Here is a 21,151-nt window from a genome sequence, read left to right on the forward strand (position 1 = left end):
CACACACACACACACACACACACACACACACACATATATATATATATATATATATATATATATATATATATATGCATGTATGAACACAGATACCATACCATTTGCGAGCACACACAAATAGACAATCATTTTGCATTTAGGTATGTATGTATGTATGCATGTATGTATGTATTTGCTGTATGTGTATGTGTGGGTCAGCATGTGCTGAGGCATGTATGTTTAGGTCAGAGGCCAGTTTGTGGGGAGTAGGAGCTCTCCTTTCACCATATAGCTTTGCATTCAGGATGCCATGTTAGGCAGCTCGTGTCTTTCCCTATTGGACCATCCTGCTGACCCATTTAGCTTACTTTTACTATCTTTCTTCTGACAAGAGTCAAGGACATCTGCAGGGCACACACAGTCCCATTTCAGGGTTGCTGTTGCTGACTTGTTTTGCATGAAACTTGTGCAGACTGGTGGGCAGGGTAAAGAGAAGCTTTCATGCTATACAGCCTTTAATCTCTACTCCTTATTAATGCTTTCCACAAGAGATACCACCTCTTCCCTTTCTGTTGTTACAAAGGATAAGATTTAACTCTATGTTTCTACACTTTTATAGTGTGGTTCAAATAATAATAGAACAATATTACTATTCCTGTAACTATTTTCATTACTCAGATAGTATTTACTGGAATAGGTCAGTCTCCTGGGCTGTCTCTTGTTCCACATATGCCAGACATATTTCTATACATATCTTGTATAACAGCCTGATTTTATTTTCATATAAGCAATTTCACAAAAGCCAGGATTAGAACAAGTCTAATTCTACAATCCTATTTCTCATTTGTAAACTTCTTGTAAGGTAAGTGATTTTGATAAATTTTTGTATTTTGTCATTTCTCTGATCTATAACCTATCAAAAATAACACAAGGCGATAGTCTGTCTAGCTATTGGTAAGTAAGTCTCTTCCAGAGTCAGGGAGCTCCTGAGCAAAGGCATAGGCATGGCCTGCCTGATGTTAACAGCTTCATTGCACGGGCTTCAGTAGGCGTCAAAATGGCTATTTCCCAATGCCTGACCTCCCGAAGTTAAGGTGGTACCAGATGCAACGGCACTACGTTTGCTTGGCTGGGAGTCGGCTTATGTTACTCTAGGTACATGACAGTGATGACTAATTACTGTCAGACAATGTTTCTATGAGAATAGTTCCAAATTTGAAGACTATCTGTGCAATAAGGGACTTGGCTAGTGTGAATATGTGCCTCTCAACCAGGATAGGCCGGCCAGTCTCCTAGGCTGTGTCTTGTTCCCCAATGGTGACAAATACCGGCTGGATCAGGGTCATAAGTGTGTCAGAAGGAGGGAAATGTGTGGAAGTGCTTCAAAACCTGACAAGTACCATCTTAAGATAACATAGCAATTAAATGATAACATGACTGTAAAGACAGACATGCGATGTGCTGGAGAAATGGTTCAGTAGTTCAGAGCACTCATACTGACGGCACTTCTAGAGGACCGGAGTTCAGTTCCCAGCTTACAACCACCTGTAACTCTAGCTCCAGGGAATCTAACATCCTCCCTCTTCTGGACACATTTCTTTCTACATTAGTAAAAATAAAAATAAAATAAATCTTTTAGAATGGAAGAAATTATAGAGTTGGTGTCCTGTTAGCAAGTTAATGGTGTCTCATTACTTTGCCAGTGTTTGGTTACTGACATTATTTTCATTTCATTTCTTTACTCAAAGAAACAGCAAGGGGTCTAAACAAATTAAGAGTTAGGCAGAAAAAAAAATGTGGCTGTTGCCAGCCAAGTTAGCTTTTCCAGGTAAGTAGGAAGCTAAAAACATTGTAACGTTACTGGTATTGTATTTGCTGTTAGGTAGGACAGCATTCATTATGTGGAGAGAAACTTCTGATGCTACTTTGCGGCCAAGTGCAGACAGAGAAGATCCAGTGTGAGCAGGAGGTTCTGAAGCTCTACAGATGGTCCTGAGTGTCAAGTGAATGTCTGCAATCATCTCAAGACTAAGAGCAAGAGCAGGGCTGCCCGAACAGAGGTCACAACTCATGTCCACAGGACACAGCTCCTGACTCTTGATGAAACTGCAGGGCTGACTAATATCCCTGTTGTTTACAAGGACTCTGTAAGTCTGCTTTCCTGACTTGACAGGCAAGATCTCTGTATATGGAGTTACTTTCTGACTGTTGGCTGGATCACCAAATTAGCCCAGGAGTTCCAATCTTACCATGAGAAATAGCAAGAATAAGAGAAGCTGCTCCAGGGGAAGGCCAGGGCCAAGTAGTGGGAGTGGGTGGGTAGGGGAGCAGGGGCAGGGGTGGGGTATAGGGAACTTTCGGGATAGCATCTGAAATGTAAATAAAGAAAATAATAATAAATAAAAAAAGAAAAAAAGAAAAAAGAAAAAGTTAAAAAAAAAAAAAAAAAAGAGAAGCTGCTCAAGTCCTATGTGAAGCCTCTGCCCTAAGTAAATGGCAGAGTGGATCTCCAAAAGGAGACAAAGGCCATCAGCCCCCTGTTGACTTCCTGTCCTCTTCCAGAAGGAACATAGGTTTACATGTCATAGAAAAAATGGATGCTTTTGGGTACCCAAAAAAACAGTACAAGACATTATGTAGCAGTAGACCTGATATTTTTAAAAAGATGGTGTTACTGTGTGTGCGTGTTTTAACTGTGAGATATCAGCTTAATGAACACAGAGTTTACAGTTTTTGATTAGATTTCTCGGAAGCTGTGCATTTTTAGCATCTAGTGTGTAAAGGGCTTAGTTACAGAACTAAATTTAATCTTTGTTACCACATTACAAATAAATGTCACTTAACTGCCCCTCGATTCACATCCCAAACACAGCCCTAAGCCTGGCTACGTTTACCTGCGTTTTGCACTAGGACCTTGTTCAGACAGTGCGAAAATGATACCCGGCTTACTTTTTCATGCTTGTGCTTCTCCTTCTCCTTCTCTCTCTTCTCCCGCTCCCTTCTCTCCTTCTCCCGCTCCCTCTCTTTCTTCTCCTTTTCCTTCTCCTTCTCTTTCTTCTTCTTCTTCTCCTTTTTGTCCTTTTTCCTTTCTTTCTCCTTGGGCTTCTCTTTTTCCTCAAATAGTTTTTCAGGGAGCATTGGCGAGAAGGCCGGTAGCATGGCGGGGACCCTCACTGCTGAAGGGCTGAACAAAGGCAGCGCCATTTCTTTTGGGGGCAACACCAGCTGTGTTGGAGGGGCCTTTATCTTGTCTTCTCTGTTCTTTTCTTTAAGCCTTTCCCTTTCTCGCTTCTCTTTCTCCCGCTTGCTTCTTTCTCGATCTTTCTTCTTGTCCTTGTGCTTCTCTCGCTCCCTCCTCACGATCCCATCTTTTAATCGCACTTTCGCATCAATGTCTTCAAATTCTTTGATTTTAAACTTATAGGGATCGGAATCTTCGTCTTTCATCAGCTCCCTCCACGGGTACTTAAGTTCCTTTCCAGCCTCCTTCTCCTTCTCCCTCTCTCTCATTTTATCCTTCTCTTTGCTTCTTTCTTTGTTTCTCTCTCTCTCCCTCTCTCTGTCTCGCTGCTTTTCTTTCTTTTTCAACTTAGTCTTCAGTTCTTTTTTCAACTTCTTCTTTACATCCACAGATGGAGGCAGCTTGGCTTTCTCCTCATACCCCTTGTGTAGAGGTTCAGGAGTGGGAGGAGAAATGGAGGGAGAAGAGATATACGGGAAGGTGGGAGGCATGTTGGAAGGGGCTCCCAACTTTGCCTTCCGAACCACCTCATCAATAGAGGCATCCATTGTCCATGAGTTATCTGAACTTGAGGTTCCGCCAGAGAGAGGCAGAGGAGTGGCCAGGGACTTGGTGAGGTTACTGGAGGAAGTGGAAGCTTTCGGAGCGGTGCACTCTGACCCTGCAGTTCTCTTAGGACTTGTAAAAGTGTCTCCTTCCGATTCTGATCCGGAAGAAAACTCGAAAGGGTCTGGCTCCCGCTCTGCACAGGCACGTGCGATCACAGCATCGATGGAGTCATCGATGGTTTTGTCTGTCACCACCACAGCCTTTTTCGGCTGCATTTCAATGTTCAGTTTCACAACTTCTGGGGGAGTCTGTGTTGGTTTCATCACTGGGATGGTCTCTTTAACAGTTTTTTCAACCACCATAGCTGAAGGGATCCTATTTGGAGTTTCAGGTCTGACAGGGGTTTGGGGAACATGAGCTACAATCTTGGGGCTCTTAGGACTCTTGGGGCTCTTAGAGCGTCCAGGTGACTTCTTTTCTTTAGGAATGGTTTTTGGTGACCGAATAGGACTTCCAAGCCTTGCTGGTGATAGGGCAGCCTTGGGTGACTTAGTTTTCTGACCTGGAGAGCTAGCTTTAGTCTTTGTTTTCGGTGTAAATGACTTTGTTTCTAATGGCTTTGCAATTGGTAGTTGTGACTTTGCAAAAGGAGCCAGCATGGGGGGCTCTGGTGACGGAGGGGCCAGATCAGTACTGTCCTGGACATGCACGGGAGAAAGCATTGGTGGGATCTTCTGTGGATTTATCGAGCTGAGAGGTTCTCGTGCTTCTAACAACACAACATCTAGGGAGTCCCCTTTAGTGCTCAGGAGTCGTGGGCGCTTCATGGAGGGCATTTCTTCCACTTCAGGACTGTCCAGTGGCCTCTTACCCAAGAAGTTCTCATCATTGATGACTTCCTCCTCCTCCATCTCATCGTCTTCTTCCAAGGGCACCTGCATGGCTTCTGCTGAGGTTCCCCCATCAGTGGGCACCTGCTCCTCTTCCTCCTCTGCAAAGGGAGAAAGGGCATTATTAGAATGAACAGAACAGAACCTAGTCTTCAAACATCAGTTCTTGGGAGGGAGAAACAGAGTCAGAACACAGCCACGAGCCCTGCCAGGTCTCCCAGCCTAGGCTCATCATCCTTTCACAAACGACAACACGGAGGACCAGCAGGCTGACATTACTTTCTGATCAGAGAGAATACTGCCCTCCTACTCCATGCTCCTCTCACTCCTTCCAGCCCTCACCTGGCCTCAGAAACACAGCTGCGTTCATGCCCACTAGTCTCAGAAATGAAAGGCACACTTTTAAAAGACCTGTGTGTGTGTGTGTGCTTATGTGTGTAGAAGCCAGAGGCTGACATCGGATGTCTGTCCATTGCTTTCCACCCTACTTTCTGAGATAGGCTCTCTTACTGAAACTGGATCTTACCATTCAAGGAGACTGGGTTATGGTGGAGCACATACAGGTCCAGATGCTTTTGTGGCAAGCATTTTACTTGACTAAGATATCTTCCCAGTCTTATGAAATAGACTTGTGCAAAAAATTTGAATCTCTGTACACAACTCAGATTATAGGTACACCCCCCTTGGAATGACAGCATAGTACAGTGTGATGAGCTTGGCTCAGATATCTGAAACTATGTTTAGTTAAGTGTCTGGCCCTACAGAATGATGGGTCTTAGGCAATCTCAACATCCTTGAGCAAGATTCCTGACCTTTCAAAAGGGCCAATACACTTGCCCTGCCTATTTGACTCAGTTCTTATAAGACCAGACTGTCTTTCTGTTCTGTACGTATTTAGTAAGCATATTCTGCATAGTGAGAATGGCTGAAAGAACTATATAATCAATTCCTGACCTATACTAGTGCATGTGTATGGCACACAGAAAGGAAACTGGTACCCCAGACAAATTGGCACGGGGATGAGTCCCTGTCCATGGGGGAGACTTCAGGGATAATGCAGTGATTAGAATACTGCCGGGAGTGCCAGAGTCCAGGATGAAAGGTTCAGGTGGTAAAAAGGAGGACTTGAGACACAGGAATAATCTGTCTGGAACGTGAAGAGGAAAGAGGCAGAACCAATGAAAGCTGAGTAAGGTTGTATCCACATCACAAGGCTTCTGCATTCTGCTACTTTACACTCAAGTAAGCCTAAGAATATCTCAACAAAAACACATGGTGGACAGAGTGGGTGGTGCCAGACACCAAAAGGAAGGGACAGATGAGGCATGGCTAACACGGTGTAGGCAAGAGTAAAGCGACTAGACTAGAAAATGGCAGCAGACAGGAATCAGGAGAGGTGAATGACATTCTTTAGACAGTGAACAGATACCACATGCTCAGATATGAGTTGAAGGAGTTTAACACAAGCCCAAGGCTGTAAAGTCCATAATGATCAGGGCTGTCGTTAACAGGAAGGCGAATGGAGAGCAATGATGATTTTAGCTCGATCCCAGACACAACACTTAGCCAGTGGTGTTGACTGAGCAGCTCAAAAATATGTTGAAGTTCCAAAAACCAGAGTGGGATGTGAGAGGCTGTTGTTAATACTAAAACCACGGTCAAGGAGTGGGGTAAAATATGAAATGTGGATAAAGAATTCTGAGATATAACGATGTAAAGATAAAGGGAACAATGGAACATGGAGGGTCAGGTGTCCAAGAGCTCAAGGGATCTGGGAGCTGTGAGAAGACAGTTTAGAGCAGGAGAGTTCCGTAGGTAAAGGTGCCTGCCATCGAGACAGGCAATCTGAGCTGGAGTCTTGGGGCCCACATGACTGAAGGAGAGAACTCATGTCACAGGCTGTCCTCTGGCTTCTTCATGCTTATTGTGGAGCGTGTACACACACACACACACACACACACACACACACACACACACACACTCAACAAATGAAAACAATGTAAAGGTTTTTGGTTTTAACAAATGGAAGTCTAGAGGACAAAGTCATTGCTTAGAGATCCGTGAGAATGAAAGCTAACAGACACTGGGCTTCAATGGCATCAGGTGAATAGGTGAGGTGACAAAAGTGACAAACAGCGCTCTATAAACTGTCACAACATGGAGCTTCACCATAACTACTGCTACCATCGCCTGACAATGCCACCACCACCTCTCCATTGGCCAGTAGACACACAGAGTCATTTCAGACCATTTCTTTGTCCATTTTCCCTCCTACCTCAACTTGTGAATACATCCCCTGTGGGTTCAACTGGTCACACATGCAAAAAAGATAGCCTAGAGCTGGGCATGGTGGTGCACACCCTTAATCCCAGGACTCAAGAGGCAGAGGCAGCCGGATCTTGGAGTTCAAGGTCAGCCTGGTCTACAAAGTGAGCTCCAGCACAGCTAGGGAACACAGAGATACCCTGACATAACGAGGACACAGAGGAACTTTTCATTCTGCCAAATAGTTTCCCACATGTGCTGACACAGTGGGGTCTTAATTGTCCCTAAAGAACTCCATGTTAGGGGATAGCCCCAACTTCCTATTTTAGGAGATGGTGGGAACTTCATGAAGTGGGGCCCATGGCAGGTATTTAAGACCTGGAGGGGTACTCTCTAAAGGAAATGTGGACTCTTATGTCTCTTTATTTTCTGCTTTTGTTTCCTGGGTCATGAGGTCAGCAGGTCTGCTCTGCTCTGCGCTCCCAGCATGACTGCTCTGCCCTGCGCTCCCAGCATGACTGTTCTGCCACAGGCTGAAAGCAACAGTCAACTGATCCAGAGAACCCTCTAATATCGTGAACAAAACTAAGCCTCTCTTTTCTGTTCCTTACAGAAGCATTTGTTAAAGTGACTAAAACATCTGGAATGCTTTTGCTGCAGCATTACGAGAGGAAATAATAGAAAACAATATGGATGACTGGGCACAACGTATCTTAAATTACACAAAAGGAAAACGCATAAACAACAGCAATGTCTACCTTTTTAAAATCACAAATGTTGAAGAGGGCAGGACAGTACAAACTTCACTGTGATTTTCCTTCGTTGACAACATAAATAATCACCAGTCCCCACATTTCTCTGAGGAATAATGAAAAAAACATGCTGCCCTACCAAACTTCTCAAACAAAAACTAAACATGGCAGTGAGGGCTGAACGCACCATAAGGATTTGGGGATGTTAACTCTAAGCTATGATAAATATTGATTTAGAACAAAATATCGTTTTAACTAGAGCAGTAAATGCCTTTAAAGAAACACTGTAATCTAAAAAGCTAGTAGACATTAGGAAGAAGAGGAAATTGTTTGCACATGGCATGAAAGCTTTTTATCTCATTAACTGCACAGATGCATGCAACTCTTCAGTTCTCAAACTAGGCAGAAAACACACTTCTATTTTTAAACTTTAACTAAAAAGACAATAAAGTGCTACCCACATATATTTCCCCCAAGTTAAATACATTTAAAGCTACATCACGTGTGTGGAAACGTCTGAAGTTTTAGATTGGCTCTTGTTAGGTTGCCTAGACTGGTCTCAAACTGGGAATCTTCTGCCTTAGTCTTCTAAGTTATGGCTTTATATGCTAATATTACCTTTATCAGTAAAATCATTATTTCCTTTTTCCCAGTAAAGACTACCTTCACATTTGTTGGGGTCTTAGATGCACTTATCTTCACAAATTCCTAGATGTAACTCGATGATTAATTATCTACTGCTGTGTGTCACCATCCATAGTACTGTGCTAGAGTCGGGCACAAGGCCAGACAAGCAAACCCCAGTCTCCCACCTTCAGATCACCTGCATCCTTGTAGACAGCCCTTGATGTGGCAGAGCAGGGATCTGAACAAGGGACACGCAGAGGATAGAAGCGAGTGGAAATGGAAATACCAACTAGAAATGGAACCGTGCTGAAACCGCAGCTGGGTTTTTTCCCCATGGCCACAACTGAACCCAGCAGAGCCCACTTAATGTCCCCAAGACCCATCATCTGCAGAACAGAAGCATGGTCCCCCTGAGCCCCGACAAGGTGAATACCGTAGCTATTAAGGATATCCCTCCACGTAGTTGACCATGCATAAGAAATAACCTGAAAGGCAGGGCACAGCAGGTCCTGATCCCAGGTAGGCCTCTGAAAACCCAGATTGGTGCTTAGAACTCCAGATACTTCATTTTGGCTTTGGAGAAAGGCCGTGGCTTTAAACTGTTGCTGCCGAAATATCTAAGGACAAAGAAGCTACCAAAAGCTGTGAGCCTACTGTGGGGGCCAAGAGGGTGAGGAGATGGCACACCACTGAAACAATCTGACAGATGAACGGTGATGGTTAAATGGGTTGGGAACACACAGTGTTTCTGGAAGGCCAGGCTCAGGGGAGGTGCTGCTGCAGGGAAGGAGCCTGGGGCAGCAAGAGCAAGACAGACACTGGGAGCCTGGGGGGTAGGGGTGGGGGGTGGGGGGGAGAAGAGGTGCAGTGACAGCCAAACTGACTGTAAGCCATCTCAACAGTTTATCCTTTAGCCTGAGGCTAAACAGTTTTAATTACGACTATATTGTGACATATAATATTTTTAAACTGTCCTGTTTGTAATTGAATCAAAATCAGAACCCTTTTAACACTCAATATGTACAAGTGGGTATGTATTTTTAAAAATAAACCTACTTACTTAAAAAATATTACTAATGAAGACAAGACAATTAGGCAATGACAATTCATAGAGTATAGCCAATCAATGACAGGATAAATTAGCATTAGTGAAGATGTGTTATAAATACCTACACACACTGACCTGTAAAAAAGCCCCATTCCACTAACATTCTGCACAATAAGAAACTAAAATGCAATATAAGCAAGCCAACCTGAAATGACACCTAGCATTATAAATGGCCTAATCTATATGTTAATACTGTTGTATCACATAACTGCAGCAAGACCAAGATAACAATATGACTTTGGGGTTTCTATGGCTACATCCTGGCTAACGGGCATGAAAGCGCTGGCTGCTGACACCACACAGGCTTTCCGAGGACTTCTTTTTGGTTATTTATGATATGATTTATGATAACGACAACATCTCCTATTTTCTTTCCTCCTCAGATACAATAAATTGCTATCGTTAATCACCCTTCTCTGTTCAGCTAGGATTACAATAGCATAATAGGCCCAGCTATGGTAATATTGTGGACTTTTTTTTTTTTTACAAGAAATAAATACAAGTAGATCTCTTCAGACAATGTCAGTATCTCTAATATTTTAATCATCTTCCTTTAAGTCTTTCAGAATAAATTTTGCTACAACTAAGATCCCATATCCAGAATGTAAGCCCTTGATGTGAATCAAATTTATAACCAAGCACCACATCACCACTCACCGTGGTCACAATTTACTTAAACTTGTCACACAGGAAGGCTGCCCACAGGGCACAGTTTTTCCAAGACAAAAAAATGGCAGTTGTTTCTTCTGGATTCCTAGAGTCTATTTAATGGTCATTCCCCAGCCCAACAAGACCAACTAGCTATTCATCTATCAGAAAGCAAACTAGTGGAGAAAGAATAACCATCTTACAGTCATAACAGACATGGGTCCTTGCCCATTGCTGGCTGTGCGGCCTCCTCATCTTTCTGAACTTCTTCCTTTTATGACAATCTGGGCTCAAAGAAAGTAGCACCTACGTAGCTTTTGAGTGACAGTAAGACAAAGCATAGAAAAAAAACCCAAAACAATAACAAAAAAAGCCAAATGGCTCAGCAGGGAAAAGGGCTTGACATGTAAGCACGGTAACCTGGAGCCTCCCCGAACTCAGAGTTGGAGAAAAGCAACTCCAGAAGTCGTCCTCTGACCTTCCCTCTTCCCCAATAACAAACCAGTCTTAAAAAGAATCCAGTCAAGTGTTTAATTCATAAACTCAGCGGGAAGGAACAACAGAGGTTCTTCCCCTCCACAAATACATCAATGGCCGATACAATGCTAATCAGGGCAGACACCTACTTGAGTCTGGGTGGCCATCTGACTTGTACAGCCAGTCAGGGGTCAAGGTTAGCAGATGTAACATAGACAGAGGCTTGGAAAGCACTCTCACTCTGGAGCTAGCTATCCCTCTTGCTTGATGGATGGTGAGAACAGCAGAGCCTAGGGCACTAGCCAAAGCATCAGAAATGGAAGGGAGGCCATTGATCACCAGCTGACCACATTATTTGAGTTAGCCTAGACACATCCAGCAGAATTCTATAGTTGGGCCAACCTGTTCAAATTACAACATTGTGAGTAATAGAGTTGCTGTCTAAATACAGTAAATTTTCAGGTTCAATGAGGCAACATTTTAACTACATATTTACACATATGTGTATAGTCAGCTCTCATTACCAACGTGTTAACTATGTACTCACATTAACATACACAGTCAGCTGTCATCACTTCTATAATCTGCTATAAGTACTGTTTCTAGGGAAAACACAGAATTCAGTTCCTGTGACTTTCTGATCACACTTTCATCAAATGATCAATGTATAATCTTGTCTATCTTCCCTTTCTCTTCCCTTCCCTTTGCCGCTTCCTCCTCCTCCTCTTCTTCTTCCTCCTCCTCCTCCTCCTCCTCCTCCTCCTCCTCCTCCTCCTCCTCCTCCTCCTCCTCTTCCTCCTCACCTTCCCTTTCCTGCTGGATGGAACTCCCCTCCATCCTCCTTCCTCAGCCCCCTGAGTGATGGCATAAAGAACATATCCAGCTACATGCAGTTTATTTAAGGACCTGACTTAATACACATTGGTGAGTAACTCTGCACTCCTGGTTAACAGAAGTATAACCTGGGCGTCACAGAAGGATATTAAATCTAGGCATATTTTCTGCAAGGCATGTCATAGTCTTTGTGCTTAAGGATAGTAGGTGGCATGCAGAACTCTACTAGGGCATAGAACGTGAAAAGACACTTGTTCAGTGAAAGCAGAAAGGTCAAAAGCAGTCTGGAACCCAAGTGACAGGTGAGTCAATATTTAAAAGTTATTTATTATTTTAAGTGTATGGGTGTTCTGGCAGTCTCTATGTCTGTGCACTGCATGTGTGCCTTCTTCCCCCAGAAGCTAGAAGAAAGCATCAGATTCTCAAAACTGGAGTTATAGATGGTTGTAAGCAGACATGTGGGTGTTGGGGATCAGTTCTGGGTCCTCTAGAAGACTAGCCAGTAGCCAGTACTCTTAACTGCTGAGCCATCTCTTCACCCCCAATAAGTAATTTTTTTGGGGAGGGGGTCATTTTGCACACGTACTCAGGTTATCTTGGAATGTCATTGAGCACTCTGGGGTTAAAAGTGGCTGTAGTGAGTAGGCAAATCCACGAAAACACAATCTGCAAGTAAAGACCAACTGCTTATAGAAATATGACTCACTCCATCAGTGCAAAGCACTTGTATGTATGAACTACTGATTGAAACAAAGGCAAATTACTCAAAAGCAATCACATTTTTCATACACATTTCATAGAAAGAAAAAATATGCTTCATACACCTTTTCTGTTACTTTGAGAAAGCAAATCCAACCAAAGCAACTTAAGGGAGGAAGGCTTTATTTTAGTTAACAGTTCCAGGTTACAGTCATCAGGATGGGGAAGGCAAGACATCTGGAGCTTGCAGCAGCTGGTCAGTCAGAAAAGTGATGGATGCAGGCATGCTCATGCTTAGCTCACACTCTTCATCCTTACACAGTCCAGGAGCCTCTGCGTGGGGAATGGTACCGCCCACAATCCGTGGATCTGCCCATTTAATCAACACAATCGAGATACTCCCCCACAGGCGAGTCTAGAAGCCTGTCTCCTAGGTGACTGCAGGTTCTATCTAGTTGAAAATTAAAACTAAAACCAACCACCACACACTTAATGGTGACATACCTGGCTTAGATGTTTCTCCAAATTCAAACAGAGATACATTTTAGATCATTACAGAATATTCATACAGATCATCCTGCTCAAACCACATGAAATTTTTTTTTTTTCAAATTCTGGAACATGTAGAGGTCTTTTATGTTCTGTCTTTCTCATGAAGAACACTCGTCTCTCAGCTGGGTTTGCTTCTCTCTCATTCTGCAAAGCTCAAGCTTAACATTGTCTTTTCTGGGTATTTTTCAGACATTATAAGACTGGAAAAATAATTACAACTGTCTGAACATTGATGTCATTCTTGTCTGTTTCCCTAACTAAGACTCAGAGTCAGGAACTAACTTCACTATCAGCTGTTAACCATGATAATATCTACAAGGGGTCCCAAGTGATGTTGTTGGTCAAGCTAATTCCTCCACCTTACGATGGTTCACAACTGAGACGTGTTCAGAAGAAACCAGACTTTGGTTTTCAAGTTTGATCTTTCCCAAACAAGATCTGTGTAAGAGACTCTTGCTATTTAGAGCCAAGTTCACAAAATGCAAGGGCTCTGTTTTCACAGATTTACTAGGAGAGCAGAGGTAACAAATAAACACCAAGGCTAATTCACAGTGATTAAGAGCTAGGAAGCCAATAAAATAGGGCAGTGTGTATAGAGAGGGACAGGCTGGTGACAGAATCACCAAAGAAGTGATGCCACAGCTGTCTCGAGACAAGTAAAACGTGACCCTGGGTGACAACTGAACAGACATGCCAGGGAAGAAAGACAGAGGGTAAAAGTCTCACTGTGGTGCCAGTGTCAGCATGGCTGGGGCCTGTGTAGAAGTAAAGCAGCTACCCAGAGAGTGCCTATAGCCTACAGGAGCCACTGGGCAGCAGCAGCAGTGCACTGTCACTGCAGGAAGGAAAAAACACCCAGGGAGGAGGGCAGAGGAAGCTGAGAGCAGATCTTCGAGTGCTCACTTCTCTGTGAACAAGAGAAATTGTCAGATAAGGCACATGAACCTACCTGTGTTCAAGTCTCAGCAAGGTGAGCTGATTGGTCAGACTGAACAACCACAGCCAGCTGGAAATCCAGCATTAGATGATACGACACAGAGTCACTAAGCAAGCATGAGGAGCCATCAACTTGAACTTGACTACAGAGAGCAGAGGGCAGAGGGCAGAGGGCAGAGGGCAGAGGGCAGAGGGCAGGACACCTCAGAATCCCCTTGTAGAAAGGCTGTCTATCTCCAGGACTACGCCTCATTCTATTTGAACAGCGAGCTATCAGGATGGAAGTAAAGCCATACACATACTGATGCTGCCTGCCACTACTTCTTCACAATGTGCCCACTCATGGATGCAATGTCTGTGCGGCACCTGAGCCTTAGACTGTCTCAATGACCTTGACAAAATTTGGAGGGAAAAAAATCCCTCAAGACCCGGGCTTTAAAGTTATTTTAAAATTAACTGTGAATAATTGTCCCATAATATGAGTTTCTTGATTAATTGCTTAAGATAAGGTCTCCTCTCCTCTGTGGCTTCCAGGGCTCCCTCTAGTTCCCACAATCACTTCTGTCTCCTCCTTCTAAGCCTGGGAAGGCTAAAAGAAAAATCAGAGATATACCAAGTCCATCACTTGAGGATTAGCTGAAAGATAGCCCTGACCACTATGTGAGTGATTATTCAGTAACTACCACTCATCAAGAGAAAACTCATTGTTTTCTGAGGCTCACTGGCTTCGTAAGAAAAAGTCACAAACGCTATATCCTTTAACACCTCAAGTCAACATGCTGGCTACATGACAAAAGGAAGCACTAATTTTTACTGCATTTTGCTTCTCTGATATTTTTCCTAAACAAAAATCAAAAGCTAAAATGAGAATAATTAGTCTTTTGATGGTCTTACTAACTAGAAAATTAGGACTCTTTTTTTTAAAAACTAGATTTATGATTTACAAAGTCAAATTTTTGCATAATTTAATGGAAAATTGGCAGGAATAGCTCTTCCATCTAATTTCAACAAAATTAGCACTCAGCCACCTGAAATGTTGGCAGCATTCCAGTATGTTTATCCAAAGCAGTAAGTCAAAAATAAAATTGACAACTGTGCCTAAACAAGTTAGTTTCTCTCTCCCCAACATTCTCCCAAACACCCCACACTCAAAATTTTAAGAAATGAGTGAAATTTTCCAAAGTCTACTTTATGAATAGATTGACAATTTTCCATTCTTCCTCTTACAAATATTAACTGCAGACAGAACAAGAAAACCCTATTTTCAGTGCACAAAGAACTCTATTGTAATAGTTTGAATGAGAAATGTCCCCCTCAGGCCCTTGTGTTGAATGGTTGGCCTCAGCTGGTGGCAATATTGTGGGAGGTGTAGACTTTGGGCCTCTGGAGCCTCTTTCTCTCCGCTTACTGTCTGTCTGAGGTGAGCAGCCTCTGCCACATGCTCACTCCTCTGGACCATCACTCCCTCCCACCCATGGCAGACGAGCCTAGGCAGCTCCTAACCTAAACAAGTCTCCTTTATGTTGTTCATGTCACTGTAAGGACCCAACCAATGCAGAAACCTGCTACTAGAAAAGTTTCATTGTGGCTGCAACTAACCTTAGTCACAACGTTCTTAAGGGTTTGGAAGTGGGCTGGAGGGGAAACTGAGGAAATTTGGATCAATAGACTCAGAAAACTGGGATGCCGACAAAGATAGGAGCAGTGAGGCCAGTGCCCGTGAGGCTTCAGTTCTGTTGGGAACTGGACTAGAATTCATGTCACACTCTGGCATTTGTCTTTCACCTGTGTCCTGATGCTCTGAGAGGACTGAGGTGACGGACGCATTAACCTGGTCTGTGGAGTTACTGCAGCTACTTTGAGCTGGGTTTATAAGCTTTGTTAGAAAGGCCTGTGCAGCGTGGGTAGGGAGGAGCAGTGCTGTTAAGACGACGGGAACTTTCCTGTACTGGGACAAGAGGAAGGATGCCATTACAGCATTTCAGACACTAGCTAGGCTCATCACATAGCAGGTTCAATTGTATAAGAGGGAACTGAATCAGAGGGAATTCCTACACATATCCCAGTGAAATTTAGTTAAAGCTCGAGGGTTAAAGTGTATTTCATAAATGTTTACCTCAAGTATCTTCAGGTAAATAATATTTCAAGCACATTCTATGCAGGTCACTGAAAGCTACAAAAAAGGATTTATATACTGCTACAGATAACTGCTAGATTTCCTGGGACTCTTGGAAAGACTTCGTCCAAATCAGTATTATGAATTATAAAAACATTAACTAATAGAACATTATAAAACTTAATGAAAATGTCAACCTGTCACCTCCTGACATATCAGTGAAGTGGCACACACGACTCTTTACTTGTGGAGCAAGAAACTGACCACAGAACAAACAGTTCTGACTCCTTGAAGCTGTACGCTATTTGACACTTAGGGGGGACATGACCAGGGGTAACTGAAATGAACTAATTACCACCCCCCAAGTGCTCCAAAGTAATAGTTTTCTTAATTTAAGAAAGCAGAATAGTGCTGGACCCAGCACAGTAGTGTCTTCTCTGCTGCTGCTGCACATGCTCAATGCATCTCCAGAACTCCTAACTGTGAAAGTGGGCTGCTTTATCCAAGCCTTTCCATCCCTCAACATTGTTGTCTAGCTCAAGCACACAGTCAGTCCTTCTAGAATCATTTCCAGTCATTATTTGAGCATTTGCTATTTTTCAGGCCCAATGACCATAGTCATAGGAAAAGTATTCAGAGCCACTTGAACATCAATAAAGCAGAAAGGAGATCTAGGATGCTCAGAACATAGTGTGACAATCAGAGAAAAAGACATACTTCAGCTCTGTCACACTGATGAAATATCACACTGGCCTGATCACTTTATCACCCACCCACTCTGTATGTGTGTATGTATGTATGTATGTATGTATGTATGCTATAGCTGTCTTCAGACACACCAGGGATCCCATTACAGATGGTTGTGAGCTACCGCGTGGTTGTTGGGAACTGAACTCAGGACCTATGGGAGAGCAGTCAGTGTTCTTAACCGCTGAGCCATCTCTCCACCCCCCCCCCCATTCACTCTTTAACTCTAACTATTGGTCCTGCCCCAGTCTCCGTCTGAAATGTTTTCCATGGTCTTCTGTACTGTATCTCCTCCCTCCTCCTTTCTCTTCTTTTCTTTTGCTCTTTTGCAAATGCTGATCATGTTGCCTCAGACTCCTTGAGCACCAGGATTACATGTTTACAGCATGTACCCCCTACCCCTCAATGTTTCATGTACTACCAACCCCAGGCTGGTCTTGAACTCCTGACTTTCCCACTTTAGTCTCCCAAGTGCAAAATTACAAAGGTGTGTCACTGACCTGGAGTCTATTTCTAATAACAACTCAATATCCTGCTTATTCTATAGCCAACAAGTACTAGATCACCCTTCCTGTGGTGATTTGAATATGTATCGCCACCATAGAGTCATGTGCTTGAATGCTTGACCCATAGGGAATAGCACCATTAGGAGGTGTGGCCTTGTTGGAGTAGGTGTGTCACTGTGGGTGTGGGCTTTAAGACCCTCATCCTAGCTGCCTGGAAGCCAATATTCTGCTAGCAGCCTTCAGATGAAGATGTAGCACTCTCAGCTCCTCCTGCACCATGCCTGCCTGGATGCTGACATGCTCCTCTCCATGATGATAATGGACTGAATCCCTGTAAGCAAGCTCCAATGAAATGTTTTCCTTAATGAGTTGCCATGGTAATAGTGTTTCTTCACAGCAACCAAACCCTAACTAAGACACTTCCTCTTTCTTGAATTCTCTAATAGCATGTTTAAGTTCAACACAACAAGCATTTACTCTGTGCATAGTCCATGCCAAGCAATCAGGGAGGGGCCAAAGACAAAAATACATTAAAGTCAGCAGTGATTCAACCTGGTAGGCAAAGCACAGCCAGTTTGAAAGATTCTTCAGAAAAAGCCTCATCCTAGTTATCTTCCAGCAAATCTGTTCAGCTTCAGGAGCTAAGGGTGGACCTCTCAGCCCAGCCCAGCCCAGCCCAGCCCAGCCCAGCGCTGGAGCCTGGGCACAGCCTTCATTCCTTCCCTCCAGCCTCCCTGCACTGTACTCTGGCAGCCCAAGGGACTTAATGTCTGGAGGTTTCCATGGCATTCTAGTTACATTCTGTACTGACTACAATACTTTGCTCTCCATACATGGTTGTGAAAACTTGATTTATTTTATGAAAAATACCCCAAACAGTTCGTATGAAGCCACACTTCCAGTCAGATCTGAGCTGTTACTGTCACAAATCCCTACAAATCCGCTAACTTTATGAGAACGCTTGAGCATACAGTTATTTGTCTGCATTGTCCCAGATCAGTACATGTGACGTTATCGAGAGCAAAGCCTGGGTTTTAATTCATCTTTGTTTTCTGAATCTTTCAGCTCAGATCTATAAATACAAGAGTTACTGTATGCATGGGGTCACATTAAGTATATACTGGGTGCTGAAATATCTACTAGATCCAGCTGAATTTAGACCATCTCATCTGATAGTTTCTGGGAAGAGATGCTTCGGAAGTGAATGTTTTCAGACGATGTGTGTCTGAAATGTCCATATACTACCTCCTGAGTTGACAGCTTAGCTGAAGACAGGATTTCAGGTTGACATTCCTTTAGTCTACATTCTGATGGTATGGTTCCACTGTCTTCTTTCTGTCCCCTGTTCTCTTCCCCACCTCCCACCCAAGTCCCACATTCTGAACTGCACTCCTGCTAATCTCTGATGTCTTCTCATTTCCCACGAGTGTGCCTAAGGGACCTCAACTCGAGTAAGAAGTGGTGTTAGCTCAGTGACAGCCTTGCGTGACCCCAGAAGCTTTCTTTAACACATGATATGTGATAAGCCAGACTCGTTGGAAGTGGAGATATTTGACAAATTGAGATTGAAAGAAACTAATACTGAAGAAAAAAAATATTTCTGTCACAGGAAACTATCCAGCAGGAGAGTGCGCAAACATCATGAAATGAGGATATTCCTCCAAAAGAAAACTTCAACATTGCCTCAGAGGTTTTTGCTTAGGCTAGTTTTTGTAAACATGTGTGCTGCAGAGATTTTAGGCACTTCCTAATGACTTCTCACTTAGGCTACCTAAGAGATCAGGACATTTACTACTGGTATATGAATCTTACTACAAACATTCCAATCTCAAGGCCAGCTGTGGTGGTTCAAATGAGAAATGCTCTGTAGTCCTTGGGGATTTAAACTTTGGTTCCTAGTTGATGGTGCTATTTGGGAAGGCTCAGATCTGACTGGAAGTGTGGCTTCATACGAACTGTTTGGGGTATTTTTCATAAAATAAATCAAGTTTTCACAACCATGTATGGAGAGCAAAGTATTGTAGTCAGTACAGAATGTAACTAGAATGCCATGGAAACCTCCAGACATTAAGTCCCTTGGGCTGCCAGAGTACAGTGCAGGGAGGCTGGAGGGAAGGAATGAAGGCTGTGCCCAGGCTCCAGCGCTGGGCTGGGCTGGGCTGGGCTGGGCTGGGCTGGGCTGGGCTGGGCTGGGCTGGGCTGGGCTGGGCTGGGCTGAGAGGTCCACCTCTACTGCTTCATATTCTCTATCAAGTTCCATGCCTTTGCAGCTCCCAACTGTTTACTTCTAATGGAGCACTGTGATAAGTACAATGTGCCTTAGTGTGTATTTGCATCCCTTCATAATTGCGGTGCCTTAAGCCTCTTTCAGGATCTTTTACTACTGAGAATTTTCTTGTATCACTTCTTTGACCATTTTATATTCTTGAGTTTCATTGGGTCTCTCTTCCTGGACATCCTTCTAGTTGGTTGTAGGACCACATAAATTAATTCTGTGTTTTCTAACACTGTATCTCCTGTTAGTCTTCTCTTTATGCCGAGTGCTCAGATTTTGTTTCTTTTCTTCTTTCTTTCTTTCCTTTTAAAGATTTTATTTATTTTTATGTATATAAGTACACATTAGCTGTCTTCAGACACACACCAGAAAAGTGCATCAGATCCCATTACAGATGCTTGTGGGCTGCTGGGAATTGAACTCAGGACCTTTGGAAGAGCAGTCAGTGCTCTTAACCACTGAGCCATCTCTCCAGCCCTCAGATTTTCTTAATTTTGTCTTCAAACTCCTCTGCAGGACTTTTCCAGCCCCAGCCGTTTTTTTTTTCTTGCTCTCTTATTGCTTGATCCTACTCCTGCTCTTATTGCTCTGAAGGTATGCATGATATGCCAAGCCACTGCAATCTTTTCTATCTAACTAGAATGTCCCAGAGATGACATCTCATAACTTTTGAAAGGTTCTCTGTGGAGAGAAACTGGAAGTAGGGGAGAGAGAAGGGGAATAAGGAAGACAGAGAGGGGGAAGGTAAAGAAAAAAGGAAAGGGAGGAAAGAAAGAAAGAAAGAAAGAAAGAAAGAAAGAAAGAAAGAAAGAAAGAAAAGAAAGAAAGAAAGAAAGAAAGAAAGAAAGAAAGAAAGAAAGAAAGAAAGAAAGAAAGAAAGAAAGAGGAGGGAGGGAGGGAGGTAGGGAGGGAGGGAGGATTTTCTGTTTGGTTTGGGGTCTCACTGTGTTGCCTGGGCTGATCTTGAAGTGTGGACTCAAAGGCTTCTTCCACTTTAACCTCCCTAGTAGCAAGAAGACAAGCAAGGCTTGTTCTTCTTCAGGAAAAGTTACTTTGTAGTGTTCCATGTGTAAAGCCTTCTAAGAGATGGACACAAAACTATTACATTTACAGAATACATCTTGTTTGGATTTACAGTATCATCTGCTCATCTTGATGTGCAACTATCACAACATCTCTCATCTTGAAAGTTCTCACTAGCCAATAACAGGCCTTGATGCTTCCATGTGGGAGAGCCTGCAGCTGGAGTGCAGAGATCCAAGCTCTGAGACCCTGCTCCTCCTACAAGTGCAGCCGCTGGTAGCACAGACTCATAGGAGCACTAGCTGAAACAGGCAGCAGCCATCTTTCTCCTTTTCCCTCTCTCACTGGTTCCAGTCTAATCCTACCTTGCTTCTGTGCTTTAGTGAGCTGCACTCCAGCATCAAGGTTGCTGATGCTATTCTCTGTCTGTGCAACTACAGTTTGACATTGAATTGTGATCATATTAAGACTGCTCTCTTATTTCCTGCGAGGTACTATTTAATTCTCATTTATCAGAGGCCTTCCTGAATAGCCTGACATGCATGCTAGCCCCATTACTCACTGGCACTTTCATCTACTTTTCATTCTTCTCCCTTTCTTCCTCTTCTCCTTCCCCTTCCTGTCCCCCTCCCCCACTCTCTAATTTAATGTATGTGAGTATATTGTCGCTGTCTTCAGACACACCAGAAGAGGGAATCGGATCCCCATTACAGACGGTTGTGAGCCACCATGTGGTTGCTGGGAATTGAACTCAGGACCTTTGGAAGAGCAGTCACTGCTCTTAACCACTGAGCCATCTCTCCAGCCTTCCTGTTCCTTTTCCTTTTTTCTCTTTTTCTCTTTCTTTCTTTCTTTCTTTCTTTCTTTCTTTCTTTCTTTCTTTCTTTCTTTCTTTCTTTCTTTCTTTCTTTCTTTTTCTTTCTTTCT

General features: G+C 43.3%; 1 protein-coding gene across 1 annotated transcript in view; it reads right to left on the reverse strand.

The window, feature by feature from the left end:
* Positions 1-21,151, reverse strand: part of Taf3 (TATA-box binding protein associated factor 3) — a 148,998-nt gene that overhangs the window by 32,853 nt on the left and 94,994 nt on the right. Inside the window, exon 3 of the mRNA XM_021215323.1 lies at positions 2,929-4,760. Coding sequence (XP_021070982.1) covers positions 2,929-4,760 — 1,832 coding nt within the window. The remainder of the gene's footprint in view (positions 1-2,928; positions 4,761-21,151) is intronic.

This window comes from Mus pahari, chromosome 16, assembly GCF_900095145.1.
Source record: "Mus pahari chromosome 16, PAHARI_EIJ_v1.1, whole genome shotgun sequence".
NCBI classification, from domain to species: Eukaryota; Metazoa; Chordata; class Mammalia; order Rodentia; family Muridae; genus Mus; species Mus pahari.